The 14,427-nt window shown below is 44.8% G+C and overlaps 1 protein-coding gene across 1 annotated transcript in view; it reads left to right on the forward strand.

Annotated features, from left to right (window-relative positions):
* IL1RAPL2 (interleukin 1 receptor accessory protein like 2) overlaps positions 1-14,427 on the forward strand; it is a 667,749-nt gene that overhangs the window by 380,164 nt on the left and 273,158 nt on the right. Inside the window, exon 5 of the mRNA XM_029067875.2 lies at positions 9,474-9,627. Coding sequence (XP_028923708.1) covers positions 9,474-9,627 — 154 coding nt within the window. The remainder of the gene's footprint in view (positions 1-9,473; positions 9,628-14,427) is intronic.

The following is a 14,427-nucleotide window of genomic DNA, read 5'->3' on the forward strand; positions in this document are numbered from 1 at the left end:
GAGGGGTGGTACTGGGGGGAAAGGGGGTCCAAAATACCAAGCCGGGGGACCCGGCTTCACACCCTTGATGTTGGAGTTTGTGTGGGGCGAGGGGACAGCTGTTCTGGGCCTGGTGGTGGGTGGGTGGGAGGCGCTGTGGGCACATGGACACCTGTCCAAGCCCTCGGAGGCAGCAGCTCAGGCCCTTGATGGGCACTGTGGGCAAAGGAGAACCGGGGAGTTCAAGCTTGGCAACAGCAGGTCAGAGCCACCTGGGAGTGTCGGGGGAATAAGGTGGTTTGAATGTTCCTCTCCAACCGCGGTTCGGAGGCACAAAGGGGAAGGAACATGGCCAGGTCAAGGCAATGGTGGCAGCAGCAAGCCGGGGCCTGGGACGGGGGCTCCATGTTAGGAGCCACTTGGCGATGCCCTGGGTTGGCGATGGCTCCAGTGGACGAGGCTCTGGTTTAGTGAGCCTGCGTAAATCATCTCTCTGCCCCTGCAACCCAAGACAGAGGAGGATGAGAGTAACAATTCTGTATTTCTTAAATTCATTCAATCATATTTATCGAGCGCTTACTGTGTGCAGAGCACTGTACTAAGCGCTTGGAAAGTACAGTTTGGCAACAGAGACAATCCCTACCCAACAGTGGGCTCACAGTCTAGAAAGGGGAGACAGACAACAAAACAAGTAGGCATCACTACCATCAAAATAGGTAAATAGAACCATAAAAAACCATATGCATCAGTATGTAGCTATTCTCTCCCTCGTGAACTTGTAGATTACTTAAAGGCAGGTATTACAATAATGATAATAGTAATAGTGGTATTTGTTAAGTGCTTACTATATGCCAAGCACTGTTCTAAGCGTTGGGGTAGATACAAGGTAATTAGGTTGTCCTACTTGGGGCTCACAGTCTTAATCCCTGTTTTCCAGATGAGGTAACCGAGGTCCAGAGAAGTTAAGTGACTTGCCCAGAGTCACGCACCTGACAAGTGGCAGAGGTGGAATTAGAACCCACGACCCTTGACTCCCAAGCCCTTGTTCTTTCCACTAAGCCTTGCTGCTTCTACAACTGTCCCTTCTTTTCCTTAAGTGCTTATTACTGCACTCAGCGCACAATAGGTGCTCAATAAATACTGTTGATACTGAAATAGTGTAGAATTCATTCATCTGATGGCATTTATTGAGAACTATGTGCAAAGCACTGAATTAAAGCAAAGAATTAACATCTCACCCAACTATCCTGGTTACACTAAACTGGCATTTTCTAGAAATTTTTCCGAGGACAACTAATGCCTAGCTCACATATTTTAATGAGTATCTTGATTCCATAAACAGCAGAGTCAATCAAGTCATGTCAGATGTATCCATGTTCTACCGCTTCTTGCTGTGCACCGATGGGAAATGTCCATTTTACACACCCTCGGTGCGGCTCTGTCATCAGGGTAATTTTGGCCACAAATCCCTCAAAACCATACTGACCCAAAGTTTTATGGTAAAGTATGAGGTCTGAGGAAAAGAACACTGCAAAACCCATTGGAAATTTTCCAAGAAGGAATGTTTTTTGAGGTTTACCACAGCTGTCAAATGCAGGCTCAAGTTGAACCTAACTGTAAACCATAGTTTAGTAGCACCATCAAAAAACTAGATAAAAGTTCTGAAGTCACATAACCTCAGTTTGTTTTTTTTAATTCTTCTCCATGAGATGGGGTTTGACTTAGCAGAGATATTATAAATACAACAAATAAATCATTCCCAAGCAGTAATGTAGAAAGGATAGTGAAATGGTTCCTAGAAAATTGTTCTCCGATTTAGGCCATAATGGGGTGTGGTGAACTACAGACTGCTAGAAGGCAAAGGGTCTTTGAAGCAGTTGAAATGTATAGAGCCCTAGGAATGAAGACAGGTATGCAGGAACTGGCCCCACCTGTTTCCAATATTACCATTAGGAAGGATGATGTGGAGGGGAGCTGTCCATTCCTATGGCTCTCTTGCCACAGCAGCCCTTTGGTGGCCATTGACAGCCCTTGAGAATACCCACACGTTGAGATGCAGGTGACATCACCCATTATGCTATCAAACAGGCCTCATGTTTGAAAACTTCTGTCTGATTTTACCTGAATTTACACAGTGTTGGCCACTCTTCCCAGGTAAACTGACCACCCTCTCCACTCCAGATCCCTCCTGAGTCCCTCTGAACATGGCCACCACTTCTGGATTATGAAATTTAGCAGCAGGAGTCACGGTGGAGGGTAGCTGGACAGTGAAAATAAAGTATTAGACGTAGAGTTGTGTGTCAGCCTCCTTCCCTGACCCCTCTGTCTCCTGCCTCTCCCCACTGCAGCCCATACTTCACTCTGCTGCCTGTTTCATTTTTTCTAAAAAAAAGAAAGTCCACCTCTCCCCACTCCTCAGAGAGCTCCATTGGTTGGCACTCCACCTCTGCATCAAAACAAAGACTCTTGGCTATTGCCTTTAAAGCACTCAATCACCTTGCTCCCTATCTTACCTCACTGATCTCCTCACAACTCAGCCCGCTCCTATAGCATCAACCTACTCATTGTTCCTCCATCTCAACTTCTTCACCAAAAATCCCTTGCCCATGTCCTTCTCTTAGACTGGAACTCCCTCCCCCTTCATATGTGACAGACTACCACTCTCCCCACCTTCAAAGCACTAGTTAAATTTCCTCCAAGAGGCCTTCCCCAATTAAACCCTTATTCCCCCTACTGCCTCTCCCTTCTGTACCTCCCTGGCACTTGAATCGGTGCCCTTTAAGCACTTGATATTCACTCCTCCCTCAGCCCCACAGCAGTTATGTACTTACTGGTAATTTATTTATTTTAAAGTCTGTCTCTCCCTCTAGTCGGTAAGCTCCTTGAGGGTAGGGGATGTGTCTACCAACTCTTCTGTGTTGCACTGTCCCAAGTGTTTATATAGTGCTCTGCACACAGAAAGCACTCAATAAATACCATTGATTGATTGGGTTTTATATCTGTACTAGACAGGAAATGGGCCACATGACTGGCCATCCTAGTAGCACTGCTCTAGGATGAGATGGAGTGGAAACTAGCTGACTACAGTTTCAAATGTGGCATAGTAGAAAGAGCACAGTGCTAATAATAATAATAATAATAATGTTAGTATTTGTTAAGCGCTTACTATGTGCCGAGCACTGTTCTAAGCGCTGGGGTAGACATAGGGGAATCAGGTTGTCCCACGTGGGGCTCACAGTCTTAATCCCCATTTTACAGATGAGGGAACTGAGGCACAGAGAAGTTAAGTGACTTGCCCACAGTCACACAGCCGACAAGTGGCAGAGCTGGGATTCGAACTCATGAGCCCTGACTCCAAAGCCCATGCTCTTTCCACTGAGCCACGCTGCTTCTCAGTGCTTCTCAGTGCTGCGAGTCAGAGGACATGGGTTCTAATTCCAGCTCCTCCTCGTCTGCTGTGTGACCCTGGGCAAGTCACTTAACTTCTCTGTACCTCAGTTACCTCATCTGTAAAATGGGGATTAAACTGTGAATCCCGGCTGGGATGGGGACTGTGTCCAACCCAATTAGCCTGTACCTATCCCAGTGTTTAGGACAGTGATTGGCACATAGTATGTGCTTAACAAATACCACAATTCTTATCATTATTAAGACACCAATTATATTTACTGCTTCCTTAAGTTAGAGAAAACTGGCTGGTGTTGAATCTCATTCCACACCACAGGATAATGGCTACAATTCAGTAATTAAACATCTTCCTCTGGCATGTTCATTTACACATCCATCAAAAACAATTCTGTTCAGAGAACAGAATCCGAGGAGAAGACAAAAGAGAGAAAGCATGTCTCCTCTCTTGGATCTCAGTGTGTCTGAAGCCATGATTGCCTGATTTTTTTCCCAGCTGCTGGGGCAGAGCCACCTTCCTCCAGGTGGTCCCAATTACCAAAGGATTAGGGGAAACTGGGTATTGAAAAAGGGAAAGGCTCAGGTAGTACGCTTACTATTTTGCTCCACCTTTGGTTGTGGTTTCATCTCCCATATAGTGATGGTATTTGTTAAGTATTTACTATGTGCCAAGCACTGTTTTAAGTGCTGGAATGTGGTTGTGAATATTTAAACAACTAAGCTCCATGAACATTTGGGTAAGTTACAGAGAATGAGTAAAGGATAGAAGAAATTTAAGGATCAGTGGAATATACTATGGCCTGTGGTTGGGGTTTTTTATGTGTGTTTTTTAAAGTGCAATTATGCCCATTTTTGGTAAACAGTGCTTTACTTTACATGTCTAGAGTGAGAAATTTACTTCTTAAGATGCAAACAAGGAATATGGTCCAGGAAAGTAAGAACGTTAGGCTATCTGCACACAAACTCTTCTGCACATCTAGAAGAGGGAAAATAAGTCATCTTTCTTCGAATAAAATTAGAATGTGGTTACAGTCATTCAGGGGCAAATTATCGAGTGCTAACTGTGAATAGAGAAGTGTACAAAGTGCTTGTGGTAGACACGTTCCCTGCCCAAAATGAAGCACTGTCTTTCAAATGAAAAAAGTTCTGCTTTCATTTTTCTTTCAGAAATAGCCAGTGGGACTACATTATAATGAACTTCAGAATGCCTATTTAGTCGCTGTCATCTACCGCCCTCCTGGTCCCACCTCCGACTTCTTCAACCACCTTGACCCCTTTCTCACCTTCCTTCTCTCCTTCTCTCTGCCCACTCTGATCCTCGGAGACTTCAACATCCATATGGATGTACCCGACGACTCCTCTGCCGCCCGCCTGCTATCCCTCCTCGACTCTGCCGACCTCCTCCTCCACCATACCGCGCCCACTCACCGACTCGGTCACACCCTCGATCTCGTCATCTCCTACCGCTGCACTATCTCCTCCCTCACCAACTCTGAAATCCCTCTCTCTGACCATAACCTTCTCACCTGCCTCATCTCTCACACTCCCTCCCCCTGCAAATCTTTGCTACTGCCCCACAGAGACCTCCGCTCTCTCGATCCCATCCGTCTTTCCAATAGCATCTCTCCTCACCTTGCCGCCCTGTCCTCTCTTCCCACTCTCGACGATCAGGTCTCCGCTCTCAACTCCACCCTCTCTACTCATCTCGACTCTCTCGCCCCCCTTTCCCTCCGCCGCTCTCGCTCCACTAACCCACAGCCCTGGATCACCTCCTCCGTCCGCCTCCTACGCTCCTATGCTCGAGCTGCTGAGCGCTGCTGGCTAAAGTCCAAGCACCAAGCCAACCTCACACACTTCAAATTTATCCTTTCCTGCCTTAACTCTGCCCTCTCCTCCGCCAGGCAAAGCTTCTTCTCCTCCCTCATCGACACCCATGCACGTCACCCCCGCCGATTGTTCCGGACCTTTAACTCTCTCCTTAGGCCCCCTGTTCCTCCCCCTCCCCCGTCTCTCACCCCCAATGATCTGGCCACCTATTTCCTCACGAAAATCAACACGATCAGGTCTGAGCTCCCCAAAGTCACCCCTCCGCCTCTCCCCTCCCCCCCCACCAACCCCCTCCCCTACTTTCCCATCCTTCCCTGCAGTATCCTCAGAGGAGATCTCCTCCCTCCTCGCAAGCGCCACCCCCTCCACCTGTGCCTCGGACCCCATTCCCTCTCACCTTCTTAAAACCATTGCCCCTGCCCTCCTCCCTTCCTTAACTTCTATTTTTAACCACTCAATCTCCAAGGGCTCCTTCCCCTCTGCCTTCAAACATGCCCACGTCTCCCCCATCCTAAAAAAACCCGCTCTTGACCCCACTTCCCCCTCCAGTTATCGCCCTATCTCCCTACTACCCTTCCTTTCCAAAATCTTAGAACGAGTCATCTACAATCGATGCTTAGAATTCCTTAACTCCCATTCTCTCCTAGACCCCCTCCAATCTGGCTTCCGTCCCCTCCACTCTACCGAGACTGCTCTCTCTAAGGTCACCCATGACCTCCTTCTTGCCAAATCCAGTGGCTCCTACTCCATTCTGATCCTCCTTGACCTCTCTGCTGCCTTTGACACTGTCGACCATCCCCTCCTCCTCCATACCTTATCTCACCTTGGCTTCACGGACTCTGTCCTCTCCTGGTTCTCCTCTTACCTCTCTGGCTGGTCATTCTCGGTCTCCTTCGCTGGAGCCTCCTCCCCCTCCCATCCTTTAACTGTTGGAGTTCCTCAAGGGTCAGTTCTTGGCCCTCTTCTGTTCTCCATTTACACTCACTCCCTCGGTGAACTCATTCGCTCTCACGGCTTTGACTACCATCTCTACGCAGATGACACGCAGATCTACATCTCCGCCCCGTCCTCTCCCCCTCCCTTCAGGCTCGCATCTCCTCCTGCCTCCAGGACGTCTCCACCTGGATGTCGGCCCGCCACCTAAAACTCAACATGAGCAAGACTGAGCTCCTCATCTTCCCTCCCAAACCCGGTCCTCTCCCAGACTTCTCTATCACCGTGGATGGCACGACCATCCTTCCCGTCTCTCAGGCCCGCAATCTCGGTGTCATCCTTGACTCGTCCCTCTCGTTCACCCCACACATCCTATCCGTTACCAAGACCTGCCGGTTTCACCTCTACAATATCGCCAAGATCCACCCTTTCCTCTCCACCCAAATGGCTACCTTACTGTTATGGGCTCTCGTTATATCCCGGCTAGACTACTGTGTCAGCCTTCTCTCTGACCTCCCTTCCTCCTCTCTCGCCCCGCTCCAGTCTATTCTTCACTCCGCTGCCTGGCTCATCTTCCTGCAGAAACGATCTGGGCATGTCACTCCCCTTCTTAAACAACTCCAGTGGTTGTCTATCAACCTCCACTCCAAACAAAAACTCCTCACTCTAGGCTTCAAGGCTCTCCATCACCTTGCCCCTTCCTACCTCTCCTCCCTTCTCTCTTTCTACCGCCCACCCCGCACACTCCTCTCCTCTGCCGCCCACCTCCTCACCGTCCCTCGGTCTCGCCTATCCCGCCGTCGACCCCTGGGTCACGTCTTCCCGCGGTCCCGGAACGCCCTCCCTCCTCACCTCCGCCAAACTGATTCTCTTCCCCTCTTCAAAACCCTACTTAAAACTCACCTCCTCCAAGAGGCGTTCCCAGACTGAGCTCCTCTTCTCCCTCTACTCCCTCTGCCATCCCCCCTTTACCTCTCCGCAGCTAAACCCTCATTTTCCCCTTTTCCCTCTGCTCCTCCACCTCTCCCTTCCCATCCCCACAGCACTGTACTCATCCGCTCAACTGTATATATTTTTGTTACCCTATTTATTTTGTTAATGAATTGTACATCGCCTTGATTCTATTTAGTTGCCATTGTTTTTACGAGATGTTCTTCCCCTTGACTCTGTTTATTGCCATTGTTCTTGTCTGTCCGTCTCCCCCGATTAGACTGTAAGCCCATCAAACGGCAGGGACTGTCTCTATCTGTTGCCGACTTGTTCATCCCAAGCGCTTAGTACAGTGCTCTGCACATAGTAAGCACTCAATAAATAAATAAATACTATTGAATAATACGAGATAAGATTCAGAGTAGATTTTTGAATCAACACAAAAATTATTTGCATATGGTTGTTTGTAACTTCAGCAGCCTGACTGATTTTTTTCCATCCTCAGTTTAACTCCTTCATTTTCTGTCTATTCTATGGTTTAGCCTGAAGCCAGTTCTCATGTGGGAGACAAACCCCAAAAGACAGAATACATAATGTAACTTCAGACAGCATTCGAACCATACTTCTGAAAGGGACCAGGGATGAGCCCTAGGTATCATTTTTATTTACTTCTTGAGACTATTTCCTTGTTGGACACAGAAGGAGAATATCTCATATCTCTTGGATCTCTGACATTTGGGTATTTGATATTCATCCCACCCCATGGTACCTATATAAATATCTTTAAATTATATGTTATAAATAATGTCTGCCTCCCCCTCTAGTGGTATTTGCTAACTGCCTACTATGTGTCAGGCATTGTACTAATCACTGGGGTATATAGAAAGTAATCAGGTTGGACACAGTCCTTATCCCCGAAGGGATTCACAGTCTTAATTCCCATTTTATAGATGAGGTAACTGAGGCACAGAGAAGTTACCTGACATGCCCAAGGTCACATAGACAAATGGTGGTGAAGCAAAGATTGTTACGTAGGCCCTTCTGACTCCCAGGCCCATGCTCTATCTACTAGGCCATGCTGCTTCTCCTCTAGACTGTAAGCTTGTTATGGGCAGAGAACACATCCCTTTATTCTGTGACATTGTACTCTCCCAATTGCTTAGTACAGTGCTGTGCACATAATAAGCATGCAGTAAACACTATTGATTAATTTATATCAATTAACTATTATCCCCCATGAACTTAAGTGGCAGTTTCGAATTTTCTTGTCAAAATCTATGCCTGGATCTATCTCTGTTTCTGTTGAAAAAAAACAATTAAACTGGTTATTAATAACAGTGCCATTTAAGGGCTTACTTTATGGCATACACTGTAGCAAGCATTGAGGGAGATACAGGGTAATCAAGTCAGGCATGGTCCCTGACTCATGTGGGAATCACAGTATAGATAGAAAAGGCGCACACATGTAATTCCCATTAAGTGAGGAAACTGAAACACAGAGAAGGTCTTGCCCAGTATCACCCAACAGAGAAGTGGCCAAGTTAGGATTAGAACCCAGATCCTCTGACTCCCAGGTCTGGGCTCTTGCATTTCCTTCCATGATCTAAATGGGTACCAAGACTAGTTCCAGGACTGCTATTATCTGTTTGAGAGTGAGGGAGTTTGAGAAACAGGGTGGGGAATGGTCAGAGAATGGGCTGAGAGAGTGCTTTCTGTGCTCCTGTGGTCTCACATTCCTGATACCACTGCAAATTAGAAAAAAGTACAAATCCATCCTGCGGTCTTTTTTACTCCTCCAGCAGTTCCCAAAAATGTTGCACTTCCCCATTTGCTGAATCTAGGATATCCCCACCCCTCCACCAATAACTGGTCCCAGTGAAGGCCTTAGAGTCCAGCTGTCCCTAGCAAGTGTCATGAGGAATGATGCAACAGTGATGGCGAGGCAGAGGCAGATATGAAGAACTGTACATGTTTAATGAGAGTATCTCCTCTGGGACCTTATTGTATGGATTAATGTACTCAATTGGTTTTTCAAAAAATTTACCAACCGAGAAGGTCTGGGACCTTGATAATCAAATTTAGAGCTTATGAATATGCTGCCATTTATTTTGCTATAGTGCCTTGTCTTCTTTGGAACCTTGTCATCCCTGCTAGTTATTTGCTCTTGGAGAATGCCTTCTAGATTACTCATGCTCCAGGTGAAAGGTCTAGAAGATGCCTGTTAGAAGGACAGTTAAAATAATAGAATTATGTATAATATGTATTATCTTGAGTAATTGCTCTAATTCCTGGTTACCTACTTGAAAACCAAGAAAAATAGCATAGAAAAAGGGAAAGAAATGCATTTCAGGCACTGAATAAAGGATTGGATTTATGCTTGATTGCAACTTTTTTTACAGGAATGCATGCCAAAAATGTGGAGAAGCATAATAATGCAGAAAGGAAATGCTCTTCTAATACAAGAGGTTCAAGAGGAAGATGGAGGAAATTACACATGTGAATTAAAATATGAAGGAAAACTAATACGCCGAACAACTGAATTGAAAGTTACAGGTAGGAATTTCCATTACAAAATTACAGCAAATAAGGTTTTTAGTATAATTTTGTCTGTGAAGAAAGGTTTTCTATTATAAAGAGCCAACTTGCTGTTAACTGAGAAAATTGGCTGCAACTCAAACAGTTAATGAGTTGCCCAGAGCACAAGCAATGTGCAGAATATGAGCAATTAATTTAGGGGGGAAAGGGCCCAATTTCTCCCTGCCTGTTCTCTTCCTTTGTTCTTAGCAATTCATCAGGAACACCTCACAAAGTATTTCTGACCATAGCCAAGCATTTAAGAGAGGCTGGTCTAAAATGGAGCTGGTCTAAAATGGAGCCTGTTATTACTCCGAAGGCAAGTTACCAATGCTTTCAATTGCTACATTCTCCTTTATATTTATTCAGTACAATCATAGGCCATATTCTGTAGGAACTTCCTAGGCGAAGTTTTCAATGCGCACCTAAGCAGTTCTGGAACACAATTAACATCCATTCTAAATTATTCTCTTTGTCACCTTACATCGTACTCCGATCTCTGTAGTTTTGGGGGCTGGATTTGGTTCACTGTCTGGACAGAATATTTAGAGTCATGCATGGTGGTTCAAATGCCTGTACCTTTTTAATGCGTTGAACAAAATCTTCTATAATATGGTGAATTTGAAGAAGAGATTCATTTTTGATTAGTCCCCATATGAAAATTCCCTTCTTGTACATTGTTAATGTTAAGACAGTGTATCATGAGTGATCCATCACTGTCACTCTTTCACCATGGATGCATCTTGGAAGCGTCATCCATTGGACCACAGTAACCCATTCTGTCAACTGGTTGCCCAGGGCTTCCCCATGGTAATCATTTACTGTATCATGTAACCTTCTGGTATACAACTTGAATACAAAGAAAACTGAACAAGAAGAAACAAAATTCTAGGCTTTTATTTACCAAAGCTGTCAACAGAATCACCTCTCAATTTCACTTTGGGTGCTTTCCTACAATACCAGTTCGGCTTATTTCTTTTGAAAGATGTTGCTTATTAAGTTTTAATTCAGTTGTTCTGAGTTCACTGTTCATTATGGGTTCTCCTTAATTTATTGGTTTATGCCCTGAAAACTTCACAGTTTTACATGATAGGAGGTCACTCCTCACTACAGAAATGAAGATCAAGAGGGTAGATATCAAGCTAGGATTGAGACATTGCTCATTAGACTCTGACCACATATTGCCACAACCGACAGATTGAGGAGGGTAAAAGAATGCCGGAATTTTTAAGAAAGAAAAAACCACTTGCATTTCATAATTGTGTGAATTTGTGAACATCCTGGCAAGGGAATAGCAAAAGTCACAAAAAGAAAAGAATGGAAATAATTATGTGGAAAAGCTAATGTGTGCAGTTGTGGTATATATAGAAGAGCATTTTTCTGAGTGACTTTTCTGAGTTAGGTGTAGATCGTGAGCCCCTGATGGGACAGGAGTCTCTGTTAGTCGATTATCCTGAATTTATCCCAGTACTTTGTGTGTGATAAGCACTTAGTAAATGCTAGTAGTGATAGTAATGATACCTAACTTTAAGTATAGCAGCATAAAACTTGTTGTATTTAAATATTTCCACTCATTCAGCAAGGCTTTTCCTGCTCTGTCATAGATATGCTATCCGGTTCTGTTTATGGCTATGCTTTTTATTACTAGCATTTCTCTCTATTGACATTGCAGGCCTGAGCAAGTCCACGACCTTCTTTACCACCTTTTTCATTGCCTGAAACACCCAGGCATCTTAGTTGGCCATAAAAAAAGGAAGAGCTATACTTGCTGGTTAGCTTTAGGTTTTGGGGCTGAAATGAGTCTTGAAGAGGTTAAAGTGGATGATGGCACACACCTGTGTTGGGGACTATCCTGTTAGAATCGGAGTGTCTCGCCATTTTAGCCGCAGTCTCTTCTATGTAGCATTTCACTCCTTAAGTGCAGTTTTTGACCCTGTTACCAGGTAATAGAAACCGTCACATTCTAATAGTGCAAACACAGATCCAACTCCTATCTTTTCCATTTTCCCTCCACCCCACAGTACTAGGGCCTTACTCTGCACCCGTTACCATTATAGCCTACACATCCTGGGCCTTTTTATCTGTAATCCTGACACTTTGCTCTCTCTAAGGTCCAAGAGGCTTTTCCCCATCTCCCCTCCTCTGTAGGCAGGCCTGGCTTGACTCCAGCCTCCACAACCATGCTTAGCCCCCGTCAGCTTCCCAGGCCTTACTCAGTTTCCTATCTCAGGCAACCAATTCTAGATATAAACCCCCAAGCCTTTTTGTTTTTGTTTTTGTTATCCCTCCACATTGCACAGACGGCACACCAGTAATGACATCCCAGGCATCACTGCTGTTTATTGGATGATGGAGAAAGCTCCCAAAATAAGAAGCAGTGAGGCATAGTAGATGGAGCACAGGCCTGGGAGTCCCAAAGGGCCTGGGTTCTAATCTTGGCTCTGTCACTTGTCTGTTGTTTGACTTTGGGCAAGTACATCAACTTCTCTGTTATTCAACTACCTCGTCTGTAAAATGGGAATTAAGGCTGTGAGCCCCATGTGGGATGTGGACCAGTGTCCAACCTGGTTAGTTTGTGTCTATCCCAGTGCCCAGTACAGTACCTAACACATAGTAGATTCTTAACAAAAACCATAAAAAATCATAGAGGAGAGCAGCAGTCTAGCCTAGTGGAAGGAGTATGGGCCTGGGAGTCAGAGGACCTGTGTTCTAATCACAGATCTCCCAGTCTGCCCAAAATCACATCTCCTCCAAAGATGTTCTCTCCAACTAAACCAGTTATTTCCTGTACCCACCCTCCCCTCTGCATTGACTGTGCATTTGGCTGTTCACCCCTTGAGCACTTTGATACTCATCCCAGTCCTACAGCACTTATGAATGTATTCTTTTACTTTACAGTATATTAGGGACAGGGCCAATAGTAATGTCTGTCTTCCCCTGAAGGTTATGAACTGCTTGTGGGCAAGCATCACATCTACCAACTCTCTTCTATTGTAAACACTTGATATAGAAGCAGTGTGGCTCAGTGGAAAGAGCCCGGGATTGGGAGTCAGAGGTCATGAGTTCTAATCCCGACTCCACCACTTGTCAGCTGTGTGACTTTGGGCAACTCACTTAACTTCTCTGGGCTTCAGTTACCTCATCTGTAAAATGGGGATTAAGACTGTGAGCCTCACATGGGACAACCTGATTACCTTGGATCCCCCACCTTTCCAGCACTTAGAACAGTGCTTGGCACATAGTAAGCACTTAACAAATGCCATCATCATCATTATTATTATTATTATAGTTCTCTGCACACAGTAAAGGTTCAATAAATACCATTGTTTGATTGCCTGTCGTTTGTCTTCGGGCAACTCACTTAACTTCCCTGTGCCTCAGTTTCATCATATGTAAAATGGGGATTCAATATCTATTCTCCCTCTGTCATATAAACTCCATGTAGGATCGGGATTATGTCCAACTGGATTTTCTTGTATCTATCCATGTGCTTAGTAACAGTGTGTGGCACATAGTACATGTTTCACATATGCCACAGTTATTATTATTATTGTTATTAGAATCAGTGTATCCATATGCCATTGCTCAGAACTGAGGCCACGGACCAGTCCTGAGCCAAAGTGAGGGAGGGAGGAGTAGTAGGCATACAGGTACAATGCTTTCTTCCCACTAATCCAGGCTGAGGCCCAAATTATTCCACGGCTAAATGCAGCACAGAATGCTGTATGCTTCCTGATAGAGAAAAAACAATCCACTCAAAAGTCCTTGTAAAATTGAATAACTTGATATGGGAGAGAAAACTAAATCACTAATTTTTTTCTTTCATTTCTTCAGTCGTATTTATGGAACACTTACTGTGTGCAGAGAGTGGTGTATTAACTAAGTGCTTGGGTGAGTACAATATAACAGCATAACAGAGTTGGTAGAAACATTCCCTGCCCCTAACTTCATTCATTCAGTTGTATTTACTGATAATAATAATAATGTTGGCATTTGTTAAACGCTTACTATGTGCAGAGCACTGTTCTAAGTGCTGGGGTAGATACAGGGTCATCAGGTTGTCCCATATGAGGCTCACAGTCTTCATCCCCATTTTACAGATGAGGTCACTGAGGCACAGAGAAGTGAAGTGACTTGCCCACAGTCACACAGCTGACAAATGGCAGAGCCAGGATTCGAATAACCTCTGACTCCCAAGCCCGGGCTCTTTCCACTTGGCCATGCTACTGAGCACTTACTGTGCGCAGAACACTGTACTAAGCACTAGGAAAATACAGTTCAGCAACAGAGACAGTCACTGCCCACAACAGACTCACATTCTAGAAGAGGGGGGACAGACATCAAAACAAGTAAACAGGAATCAGCATCATTATAAATAGATATTTATACATAGATATATAGATATATACACATCATTAATAAAAATAAATAGAATTATAATTATAAATGTGTACATATATACACAAGTGCTATGATTTTGGATTTGTCCAGATTTCCAACTTTAAGTGCAAGCTATAAGAATGCTCATTGGGGTTATAGGTTTTCAGTGTACCCTGAATTCCAGACAAGTTAGCTGAACTTCATCCCCTATTGCAGGCCTCAAGCTCCCTTTCCTCTGCCTTCTTCCTGAATTTTCCTTATGCTTTGATCAATTTTTTCCTTTCTCCATTTCTCCTCTCAGGTAAATTCCCCCTCCAAGTTCCTCCTTAAAATGCCTCAAAGGACACTTTATCCAGGCAGGCTATTCTGATTAAGGAGGCAAGGGCAATAAAATCCTAC

Source organism: Ornithorhynchus anatinus, chromosome 6 (assembly GCF_004115215.2).
Source record: "Ornithorhynchus anatinus isolate Pmale09 chromosome 6, mOrnAna1.pri.v4, whole genome shotgun sequence".
NCBI lineage: Eukaryota > Metazoa > Chordata > Mammalia > Monotremata > Ornithorhynchidae > Ornithorhynchus > Ornithorhynchus anatinus.